General features: G+C 38.9%; 1 protein-coding gene across 5 annotated transcripts in view; it reads left to right on the top strand.

Moving 5' to 3' along the window:
* Nucleotides 1–12,155, top strand: part of esyt2a (extended synaptotagmin-like protein 2a) — a 52,733-nt gene that overhangs the window by 37,390 nt on the left and 3,188 nt on the right. For 3 of the 5 annotated variants that reach the window (XM_025900150.1, XM_025900152.1, XM_025900151.1), the window contains exons 10-24: nt 55–231; nt 934–1,016; nt 1,832–1,880; nt 2,487–2,576; nt 2,685–2,780; nt 3,586–3,687; nt 6,496–6,558; nt 8,509–8,583; nt 8,852–8,938; nt 9,047–9,196; nt 10,050–10,477; nt 10,672–10,770; nt 10,848–10,979; nt 11,069–11,174; nt 11,410–11,459. In XM_025900150.1, the coding sequence (XP_025755935.1) occupies nt 55–231; nt 934–1,016; nt 1,832–1,880; nt 2,487–2,576; nt 2,685–2,780; nt 3,586–3,687; nt 6,496–6,558; nt 8,509–8,583; nt 8,852–8,938; nt 9,047–9,196; nt 10,050–10,477; nt 10,672–10,770; nt 10,848–10,979; nt 11,069–11,174; nt 11,410–11,459 (1,787 nt within the window). The remainder of the gene's footprint in view (nt 1–54; nt 232–933; nt 1,017–1,831; nt 1,881–2,486; nt 2,577–2,684; nt 2,781–3,585; nt 3,688–6,495; nt 6,559–8,508; nt 8,584–8,851; nt 8,939–9,046; nt 9,197–10,049; nt 10,478–10,671; nt 10,771–10,847; nt 10,980–11,068; nt 11,175–11,409; nt 11,460–12,155) is intronic. The other 2 variants (XM_005476817.4, XM_005476819.4) reach the window with 2 other exon arrangements.

Raw genomic sequence — 12,155 nt, 5'->3', positions numbered from 1 at the left:
ATGGCTGAGTGGATGCCCTCAAAAGCTCTGATGATAATTTTTCTGTGTCCTCAGTGCGTCCTGAGAATCCACTTCATCGAGGCTCAGGAACTGCTGCGTAAGGACAAGTTCCTGGGAGGGCTGGTCAAAGGGAAGTCGGATCCGTATGGAGTCATCAAGATTGGGACGGATCTCTTTCAGAGCAAAGTCATCCACGACACCGTAAACCCAAAGTGGAACGAAGTTTATGAGGTAAGCTTGATAGGATGCTGCACAGAGTCACTGGTGACAAGATTAGAGTCTAATATTGTCCATCTTTTTTTTTGTATTGTATTGTAACATATAACAGTATTTAATATCTCCTGATTCTGTTGAGTTTTTGATTAACAAAGTTAATATAATGGGTGCACATTTTTGGCTAAGAAAGCTGTTTTCACTGTATTTTACACGTCATGCAGCCCTAACTGCACCATTAAAATACACAAACATGTAACATATAGTGACAAGATTTAATATTTATTTTTTACATTTTAAAGAAACTAAAAATCAAGACTAAATGATGGGTTGTTTCTTTTTGTTCCGCGCTTTAATATTTTGATCCAAAGTCCAAAAAAGAGACCAAAGATAAATTATTTTTTTAGGATGTGATTTAGACATTTATCATGTTCATCTGGTTTGATTTGCGAGCCACCAAAACATATTTTATTTATTTGATCCCTTCCCTTTGTCTTTGTTGAAGAGGTGAATGAGCAAGATGTTTCTCCTGACATGTAATCTATTGTCTTGTTTTTATCTGGCACCAGCAGCGGACCTGCTCAGTACAAACTCAAAGTCAATGTGTTCCCATCCAGTCTGCAGCCACGCCTTCTCATTTGTCTGTGTGTGTGTGTGTGTGTGTGTGTGTGTGTGTATTGTGTGTGCAGTATGTAGTAATGCCAGTTTGTTTATTTTCAGGCCTTGGTGTATGATCACTCGGGAAGCAGTATGGAGATTGAACTGTTCGATGAAGACCCTGATCAGGACGACTTTCTGGGAAGGTAACGCTGCTTCTTAGGCTGGATTTTAGCTGAGTCACAGAAGACTGTTGTTTTAATATGACAGTGATTTTCAGCTCTCATCCTGCACTTATTGTTTTACTTTTCTAATTACTTGCTGGTTAAATAATTATTCATCTATCAAGTGAAATGCAAAAAGAAATTCTTCTTTAGTGGCTGTGCTGCTTTTTTCAGTTTTTGTAACATTTTTTTAAAAAGTATTTTTGTTATTTTTAAGGATGTCAACTTGGCTTGGAGAAAGACTAATGTTTAGACATTTCCAGCTTTTTTTACTTTAGTATTAAGTTGATGACTGGCTTTATAAATTGAAAGACACAATTCATATTTAAAGAAAACTTTCCTGTGTTGGATAAATCTTATGAGTGTTTTTCTCACTAATTTATACTGTTTGCTGTTTGATGTGATTCGTAACAGGTTTTCATCAGAGGACGAGGCCTCTGAAAGCAATCGCAGCTTTCAAGCCGAATCCTTGGTGTCTGAATTTCATTTCCCACCAGACTTCATTATTGCGCAGCGTCACGACACAGTCTGTCGTGTGCTGTGATGAGTCAGCGTCATTCTGAAACCTCTGTGAAAATTTAATCAACAGAAGGCAAAAATAAGGAAACTTCATCCGCAGCTTATATTTATAACTAATTCATTTTTTCCCTGTAAAAAATCCAAACGCCCAGACAATCTTTGATAAATGTGAATTGCTGTTATTATTTAGGGGCGTTGGGCAAAATAAGACATTTGAGGATATTGCACAGGGATTTTAAATTTTATTTATTCAAATTCTTCCCAATTTGTTTTTCCAGTCTTGTAATCGACATGGCCGAGCTCCAGAAGGAACAGAAGGTCGATGAGGTGTGTGCTGCATTCAATGCTTTTGGCACGCTGCTGGTTTAAAGTAACATTTCAGTCGTTTAATGATCCAGTTGCAATTTTATTCACTTATCACATTATACTTTAATGCTGTTTGCTCGTTGCTGCACATACAAGTAGAAACTCTTGGATTTTTCTTTGCACTTTGTAATAATGTTGTGTTTTTGTAAGTTTCAGTAGGACCCTGATGGACAGACAGATGATGTCATTTGTTGTGTTTTTGTTTGCTTGGCATTATCTGACGTCACAATAGCCAATTAAACTTAGTGATTTCAAACAAATAGATTGAACTAGTGAATTTAAGTTACACTATTTTTTAATTTAGAATTATTTTTATAACTTGCATCATTTTAAATAATTCAACAAAAAGTAAATGAGTGATGATATTTGCTGTAATTACAATTTTGCTCTTCCTGAAATATAAAGAAGAACCTAGTTTGTCTTCTTACGAACTGAATCTATTATACAAAAAAATGTTTTTGATAAATATTAATGAAGAAAAGACAAAATCGTGGATTTTACCTTTATTTTTTCAACTGTTTCATTTGTTCTAGTGTGAGAATTAACAAAAACTTTTCTTCACTTCAGTGGTTTCCATTGGAAGAAGTGGCTACAGGGAAGTTACACCTCAAACTGGAGTGGCTGTCTCTGTTGTCCACCCCTGAAAGGCTGGACCAGGTACAGTCACCAGGCGGAGCTTAAATCCAGCACTCCATTTACATTTTTAAACTCGCTATGTGAGATGTTGTCTTGCTTTGTTGGAACTTTAACTCGTTTTCCTCACAGGTGCTGTCGAACGTCAGAGCAGATCGCACTCAAGCCAGTGACGGCCTCTCGTCTGCGGTGCTCATTGTCTTCCTGGATTCGGCCAGAAACCTTCCGGTGAGTCGACCCGGCCGAACGTCGCATTCGTGACCGGCAGCAGCATTTATTTACACAAACAGAAATTAAAACCTAAATACGTGTTAATGTATAGAGCTGAAAGACGAGGATGATTATGTTGATATAGCTGCTCTGTTCATTGATCTAAGTGTGTTGAAGCTCAATGAACCAGTGTTTGCAGTGTTTGCTGAGCTCTTTGTTCTTCACTGGGATTTTGTTTTTTCTGCAGACTCTGAGATCAGTTTTATTTTTAACTTTGCCTGTATCACTTCGGTCTCTTGCTTCTCTTGCTACTTCTTTCTTGTTCTTCTCTCTGTAGTAATATCTCTGAAAAGTTATCAGGCACAAAGATGAAGATTAAAAATTGCTTTGGAAGAGAAAAATTGTCTTTAAGTCAGAAGAGAAGAAGTGCAGCTCAGTACTGACTTCATCTCCAAAGCTTAGCAAAGAGTCTGAGATGGATGATTTATAATATGCGGCCTTTACTGAAGATCTCCATTAAAAAAAAATAAATTAAACTACATTTTATATTCTAAATATATTCAGCATATTTTCCTAATGTGGTAGTTTTACTTTGTCGTCTTACACAAAGAATACAATTTCAAATTCCCTGTACGGTGGAAACATACTTGAACTAAAACAGTTCTGTTTGTTCACTCGTTGTTGTTTGTGGCAGGTGGTAAAAAGCTAACTCTGTTAAGAACTGTTAGTTTCTGATTTCTGTAGCACAGACCTGACCTTCCTCTTTTCAGCCTCCTCTTCTCTGCTTTTCCTCTCTCTTCCTCACCTCCTCTTCCCTCTGAAGAGTGTCTTCGAGGGGAACTTGGGCTCTGGCTACTTAAAAGAGAGGCGCGCGGCGGGCCTCGTGTTTTGCGAGAACACGGCTTCTCTCTATCGGAGCTTATTTGTGAGTCCGCTGGCAGTTTTCTGCATCCTGCAGTGTGAGAATGGCATGATTAGAGAGCTTCCTTGTTTGTTTGTTTAAAAGAAGAAAAGATTGCCTGATGAGCATGGATCCCTATGTGTGCTTGGGTTAGATTCCCTAATATAATTATTGTTTGTTAAATTGTTGTTGATTGGTTTGACTGATTCCAAAGCTGAGGCACACGAGAAAAAGGTTTGGCTGGAAGATGATCAAAACCACAATGATTGTTTACATTTAAGGCCTGTCAAAAGCATCCTTCCTCCACCATTATTGTGTATTACAAGATATTATTGGTCTTGCAGAATGAGTAGACTTATGGTACATTGTTTCTACTAATCAAGTTTCATGTTCTCTTCACCGCAGCTAATTCACTGTATCAACGGCTCATTTCCTCCTCAGAAATAAGCCATGTTGATGGTTTTCTGTTTGGCTGCCGACACAGATTCCATTTTATCAGAGCAATTGAGTTTTACTGTAAAAGGGTAAACAAATCAATACTGCTGTGTGGATACTGTTAAAAGCTATTCAGTCTTACTCTGTGTTCTGCAATGAGACGGCAAAAAAAACAGAAAATAGTTTGAACCATTTCGATGTCGTCTTCTCAAACACATCAGACATCAAAAGTTTAAATTTGTTCATTTCAGCGCTCACAGACTTGATTTAGTCCAAAAAACAGGGGCAAAGTTACTGATCTCAGTTGTTTTGAAGTTTGTAAGGAGGAAGGCATGCGTTTTGACCATTGTGAGATTTGTAGACTAGGGAGGGTGAATTCTCTGTGGATTGCTTCCCTCCATCCTTCCTGTTTAAGCCCATTGTGTGTTCAGGTTTCCCCTTCCCATGTCCCCACTCGCTTTAATTCTGACACCAGGGGCCAGAGCTCCACAAAAACCTGGAGCCAGTGTGATTATTTTTAAAGTAATGCACAGACCGTGTGATGGTGAATGCCAAGATGGCATTTACTTTATAGTAGACTTACACATATACATGAAGATACCACCGCTGGTTTGTGGCATGTCTCTTTTCAAGGAATGATAACGTGAAATGTGAGAAGCTTCTTTTCATATGTTCCTGCTGAATTCAATTTTTTAAGGAGAGGGCACAGTAAGTAAAGCTTCTCTTAAGCTTAATATCAGGGAAATTAAAACATTTATGGGTTCTGTTGGATGTTTCACCAATATGGCAGCCATGTTGACCCATCAATACAATGTATAGGTGTGGCTGTAAACGATTTTTATTTTGGGTCAGTCGCTTTGGTGAGGCCTGAGTGTTTTGGGGAGATCTGAAGAGGGTGCACTCAGAGTAGCCTTTACCTGAATGACCTCATTCATCTAACTATTGACTTGAACTCTAGGGTTTGCCACAGGGGCCTCCTATTAGAGTCCGTGAGGCGTCTTTTATCGTAATTTTATAGACAGTAATGGACCTCATTGGAAGAAATGGTTAATTATAGAATAAGGTATAAAAGATCTGAGAGGATAAACTTCAATGATCATAGGTTATCTCTCCTTGATATCAAGTATCTAACTGTTATTGTATACAAGCAAAACTCAACAATAGCCAGGTTTTATAAGAGTGACCAGTAAGGTATCAGGATGTGTATATCTATGGAAAGTCCTCTGTTAGTTTAAATGGCAGATAAACTCAAACCCCTTGATGGTCATCAAGTCTGTGAATTCCTTAAACGTCTTACTTCTCATCTCATCACGAGTCCACGATGTAAAAACAAGCTTGAGTTTTTCAGCCCATTTTCTGTGCTGGATCAATACTGACTTGATGAGGTTTTGTATAGTTCCTTCATATTTCTAACCCAACCTCATCCCAGGGCGTAATATATTTATTCTGCCCATGGTTGGGCTGTTAAAGTCTCTCTCTAATTCCCAAAACCTGATGCATGAAGGCCCACTCTGAGCATAAACGAGCCATCAACATGATGTTCATTGTTACCCTGTTGATACACCTTACAGTGGCATGTGCAGCTACCCTTCCTTTTCCTCAACAATACTTCTTCCTTCTAAAATTATTGGTTTCTGTCTTTGATGTAGTTGAAAGTTGAATAACAGGATGCTACATTCTGTTTTGTTGCCATTTCACTCCATTCTGTTCTTCCTCAACACTGAAACACTTTTCATTGGGTTTGCTGTCCATGGTCTTAATATCATTGTTTTCATTCCATTTAGAAATCTTTATATATGTTCCCCAGTCATTACTATATCACAAATCATCTGACTTTCATTTTTCTCTAACATCCATGTATTTTCTTGTCCATTATATCCACTGACTTACCTAATGCTGTGGTATTTTCACTAGAGTCCAATCAATGTGTTTTGGCTGATATTTTGGCATAATAAATGAACATCTTTTAGAATCCTCATTATTTCATTAAAACAGAAAAAGACTTGAGTTTTTAATATCCAAACTATTTAATAGTGTCTAAAAGTAATGTTTTTATCAGTGCGGTTAATGACATGTTGTGTAAAAAGTTCAATGTTTTCATTCATCTGTGTACGTCAGCCTGAATTTGCTGTTGGTTGAGCTCTAGTTTTAACCTCATGTCATGGTTTATTTGGGGAATAACACTAACCATGTGATCATCCATGTTGTCTCTCTGTCTGTGTCACTGTGCGGTGCATCCCGATACATCTGGTGATGCCGATGGTGTTGGTGTGCTGTCACCAATCCTTCCTCCACCTCCTCCCGGCATGCTGCTCTTTTCCCAAATAACCTGGTGGTGTGTGTCTGTGTGTGGTGTTGTTTGCTCTCTCCTTCCTTGTCCCTGTGGGAAAATCAAAGCGCAATCCGTTAGAGTTCAACCAAGCGGGGCTGAGGAAGGGCTCGGTCAGTAAGGCCATCAAGGTAATGCCACGGCAACCAAGCACACCCATCCCAATCAGACACTGAAGGGAAATAATATAAAGAAATACAGTAATGTTTATGCACAATATGACCAAAAGTATGTGGACTCCAATGCTTTGTTTGAGAAAAGTCTTAATTGTTGTGAAATAAACAAAAGAGCTTGACAGCTGGCCAGTGGATGTTGTAGTGTCTGTTTTGGAAAGTTATAGTTCAGTGTTGATAAATTCGATGTCAGACATGGGTTTAGGGGTTTTCTAAACATTTTTTTATTAATGTATGTAGCTTTAAGGTTGAGGGGAATGCTATGCTGAATAAGTGGAAAAAATGAATGCTGCCATTAAGTACAAGAGCCCTGTCTAAAACATCAGATGCTTAAGGCTTACGTTCGTCAAAATAGCATTGTTATATTACCTGCGGTCATTTCTATTTGCCGTGTGGCTCTGTTCTGGGGCCTCTGGGCATTTCTACCCTCATATTTGGCAACCATAAAGGCAGGGACACGAGCAGCAAGATCCCCTCATCCACACCAATTTGACATTGAAATGTAAGAAACAGAAAAGCTGGAGATGAGGTGGGTTACAGAGTGGCTTGCAGAAGCAGCATAATGACGATTCACCATGAGAGAGTTGCAAACCAACTGAGCCATTAGCTGATGTAAGCTGGCACGTAGATTTACTTTAATTTACATCACGCCATATCACAACAGTTGCCTCAAAGCACTTTGTATTAGGAGAGAAAACCTCAATAATCGGATGAACAACCACGTGGTGACAGCGGGAAGGAAAAACTCCCGTTTAAGAGGAGCATAGGGAGCTGGGGCAAAGCTGCTCTACTGGGATTTCTGCTGAAACTCTGAAGATAAAGGGTGTCCGCATACTTTTGGCCATGTAGTATATGAAGCAGTTAAGCACATTCAGGGAAAAAGTACAAAACTTAAAATACTGATCTGAGTAGTCTGAATTTGTTTCTCAGTTTCCCGTTGCTACAAGTTTTGCTACTGATGGTTATTTTGTAGTTCTTCTAAAACTCAGAAGCTGAACAAATAAAGAATTCAGTTTCTGATCGCTGACTGAAAAAGAAGTCCTTATTTGTGGCGATACCTTTTACCAATTCTGTGGATACTATTACCGATCTAGACACTCAAGACAACTTTTAGGGAAAGTTGTGGCAACCTTAAACGGTCAGGGAGTGTATTTGAAATGGTCAACCAAGCTCCAAGAATTGCATTTAAAATATTTACAGTGAGACTAACATGTCTGTTGTGATGGTTCACAGACCTCACTACTTAGAGCGTTCACTGGAACTACTTTCGCCAGAAGAAAATAGTTCCTGTTTGAAGCCATTTGCAAAGAGGTCTGTGGGGATTTTCAGCAAAGACATGCTTCTTGTGAATATTTTTAATGTTACTTTTCTTGCTTTTAGCACTTAAGACTAAATAAAAACATCAAACATCTAAAAACCTGGATAGTTCAGTTAAAACTCATTAGGTCATGTTCGCTTTAGGAAGTGCTGCTGTAGCATCCAGAGCAACTTCACAGCTGATCATGTTTCCTGTTTTTAAAACTCATTAACAAACTCCTCTCATCGTCTTCGTTGACTAAAACTGATTCTGTCAATAACAGTGTTGTTGTCTGAGCTACATTTGAAACTTGTTTGACTCTCATCTTTTCTTTTACAATAATCTGGTGTGTTTTCTACACTAACTGGTTCTGGGCACTTTTACCTGATGTCCTTTTTTTCTTTAATTCCTTTCTTGAAAAGTAACAAAATGACACTGTATGAGATTAATTTAATTTATTTAGTGGAGTACAGTGTCACTCCTTTTGTTTCAAACTGAACTCCAAAGAAACACTCACTCTGATTACATATAATGCTAGCATACCCAGTTCAATATTATTACTGGTTTGCAAACCCTGTGTGTTGTTTTGTTTTTTTTTGTTCCTGCTGCAGTCTGGTAAGAAGGTGACCAGTGATCCCAGCCCGTTTGTCCAGTTCAGAGTGGGACACAAGTCCTACGAGAGTAAGGTGAGAGCACGTAAAATCCTCATTTGTGCTAACTGTGGTTGATTTATTCATTTCCCAAGATGCCAATTATGAAAATGGGAGCCATTTTTTGTACATAAAAGACTCATAAACAAACTGAATCAAAGCTTTAATAAATGTAAATAAAGGCTGTGATTGGTTCACGGCTCGTGAGCCTTACCTGTGCCCGTACACTTGCTTCTTGACATCGAATGAATGATCCATCAGTGCGTAATATTTTCTTCTTCTCTTCCTTTCTGTCTGTTTCCAGACCAAATATAAGACTCATGAACCGTTGTGGGAGGAAACCTTCACCTTCCTCATCCACAATCCCAAAGTCCAAGAGTTGGAGGTTGAGGTATGAAGACATACAGTTGATTTTATAAATGCTTAGAAAATTGAATGTATGAACTATAACTTAGATTACCCTTTAGGGAAAAAAAATTAATCACACTTTATATTTCAGGTGAAGGATGAGAAGCACGATTGTTCATTGGGGACATTAACACTGCCCCTGACTCGCCTGCTGGAGGCAGAGGAGATGACGTTGAACCAAAGGTTCCCTCTGAGGAACTCTGGACCGAGCTGTACCCTCAAGATCAAGATGGCTCTGCGGGTAAAGGAGTAGCGATTTTTTTCCTTAAGGATGATGTTTTCAAATCTAAAATGATCCAGGCCACTTAACTTTGAAGCCATAAAGCTTGTCAAAGACCTCCCACCCTGTGACTTGAGATTTGGGGTTTCTAAAGATTCTGATGAAGAAAGTCATGTGATGATAGGCTAGGAGAGCGTCTCGGTACATACTGCTCCGTTACTATGACGATGCATCGCATTGCTTCTGTGAAAAATCAAAAATTAAAACTTTTGAGTATTTTCACATAATATGTCTTGCTTCTGCATTATTTATTTATAAAGGGTTATTGTTAATGACATTTTGACCTTTTCTGGAGAATCATTTTAAAAACTATGTATGAGTAATGATTTTGATTTTGAATTTCAGCACAGTTTCTGCAGAACAGTAGGCAGTGCCTGCACAGGCCTCTGTTTACCCTCTCATAGGAAAGCTTATCAGCAGTTCTCAAGTGAATGCTAACAGTACTGGTTAACTAAACAGTACAGAAGATTTGAGACTCTCTGTCAGTAAAGTCTGTAAGGCAGCAGTAACGTTACCCATTTTTACATCTTTAATATTAAAACTAGTTAACCACCTGGTGTCTCTCCAGAGTGGAAAACAGTCTGTGATGCTATTCTTTTGTGATTAAGTTTACAGAAACCAAACATGCCACAGAGCATGTCTGTGTTGAAATCTTATTTGTAGGGAAACTGACTAACTTTTTCCTCGAACTGAAACTTTTTCTCAAACTGAAAAAATACAGAAATGCCTTTTCCTAGGTTTGTTTTTTGTTGATTTTTTATGCCATTCAAAACTGTAAAAATAATTATTTTTCTCTGTATCCTGATGATTTCAGGTGTTGAGCATGGATAAGGGCACTTCAACAGCTTCAAATTCCACCCCGTCCTCGGTGCAGGTCCGCAAATCCGAGTCCTCCAACTCGACCCCACGGCCCTCTATCTCCTCAGAATCGCCCAAGCCTCCCACCTCTACCTCAGACATTCCCAGATCATCCTCCGTGTCAGCCCAGGAGGTGCTGAGCAGGCAGAAAGAAGCTAAGGAGACTGTGAGGACCCAGCGAAGCATGGACTTTGGGCAGGATGGCAGTGCAGGTGGAGGAGGGAAGAGCTTGGCGGAGACTGGGAGAAGCACCTCAAACCTGGCCATCTCGGGCTCCCAGCAGCACCTGGCCAGTGGCAAGGAGCCAACTCCCAGCATTGCTTCAGACATCTCCAACCCTTACGCTGCTCAGGAGCTGCAGCAAAGACTCGAGCACTTTCACAAGTATCTATCAATCTTTATCAAATAGTTCCTAATATTTTGACATCTTCTTATCATGATTTAAGGACATGTTGAACAACAAAGGTAGCTGTTTGGTTGGTGTATAAGTGTGTTTTGATAGTATGCAACAACAAACCTAAAAGGTCTTTACAGCTCCGGCATCGTGAGCATGTTTGATGTATTTACTGTCTTCACAGTGGTTCAGGCCCCAGTCATTTCCCACTGGGGGAGATCCAGCTGACGATCAGACACAGCTCCCAGAGAAACAAACTCATCGTAGCTGTTCACAGCTGCAGGTAATTAAACAAAAATGGGACATTTCTTCATCAGACACATTACTGTTTTGACTCTTACCCTTTGTTGACTTCCTCAGAAACCTCATAGCGTTCACTGATCATGGCTCGGATCCTTACGTCCGGCTCTACCTGCTTCCTGACAAACGGAGGTCGGGTCGGAGGAAAACTCCCACAGTCAAGAAAAACCTCAACCCGGTCTACGATATGACGTGAGTCCACCCCTCTCACTTTTTTCTTTCAGCCATTTAATAAGCAGAGCAAAGCTCATAAAAATTCACTGTGCCATCTGCCTGTTTAGGTTTGAGTTCAGCGTTTCCCTCGTGGAGCTCCACAGGCGGACTCTAGATGTTGCCGTGAAGAACGGTGGAGGTCTGCTCTCCAAACACAAAGGCCTGCTTGGAAAGGTGCAGACATCTTTTATTTATTGTCTGTATTTATGTGTAACTGAAAAGCATTTCTTTAACAAAATGAAGCAGTCGGAGTGGAAAGTTCACTGGTTTTGAGAGAAGCCTCATTTTGTTAGACTTTGTCTAAAAGTTCAAGTATTGCTGTTCTTTCTGCTTCTAGTGTCATATTTCTATGAAGTGCATTATTTTGACTGGATAAACTTTGTGGGTTTGTTTGTTTTTTTTTAATCAGGTTCTGGTGGACTTGACTCATGATCACATCACCAAGGGTTGGACAGAATGGTTAGTTGTTCATCTCGCTTCAAATCGATTTAAAACAAATACAGTTTGCTTTATTATGTCGTATTGAGCTCATAGCATGGCTTGGAGAATAATGAGTTCAAATGTAAGTTTGCCTGTATATATTTTTTTTTGATTGAGTAGATTATCATTGAGTTATTTTTGTCTTTAATTTGTTAGATTATATTTTTTGAAATTAATATTGTGAATCCATCAATAGCTTACAGCTAGCCTTACCTAGAAATACACGTCGCATGAATATTAAAAATTTGGCCAGAGATTCCATTTTGCATTTATTTATTTATGTATTTATTTATTTATTTATGTTGTATTGGCCAGTCATTTTTGTGCAGAATGTTTAGAGGCTATTGGCTTTGTCAGTGGGCTATCGTCTAAAGTCAGTTTAGTTTGTTAATAGCCTTTTTAAAATTCTTTTTTAGACAACAAGAACAAGCTCGGGAGAAGTGCCAGATTTCTGGTTACCTGATTATGTAGTCATCTTCTGTAAAATGAATATTAACTAGCTAAAATTTGGAAATCTGTCCTAACCTTTGCACCCATGGGCAAAAGTGCGTATTCGATAAAGACACTACAATACATTGGAATACAAATACATGTCACTGAACCTAGAGTGAAAGAAGATTAGTCAATTTTCTGCTTAAATATTGTGATATTGATTTTGTAAAGGCTCAGACCTGA

Source organism: Oreochromis niloticus, linkage group LG18, assembly GCF_001858045.2.
Source record: "Oreochromis niloticus isolate F11D_XX linkage group LG18, O_niloticus_UMD_NMBU, whole genome shotgun sequence".
Taxonomy (NCBI): domain Eukaryota; kingdom Metazoa; phylum Chordata; class Actinopteri; order Cichliformes; family Cichlidae; genus Oreochromis; species Oreochromis niloticus.
Note: the sequence above shows the minus strand (reverse complement) of the source record. Positions and strands in the feature narration are given on the sequence as shown.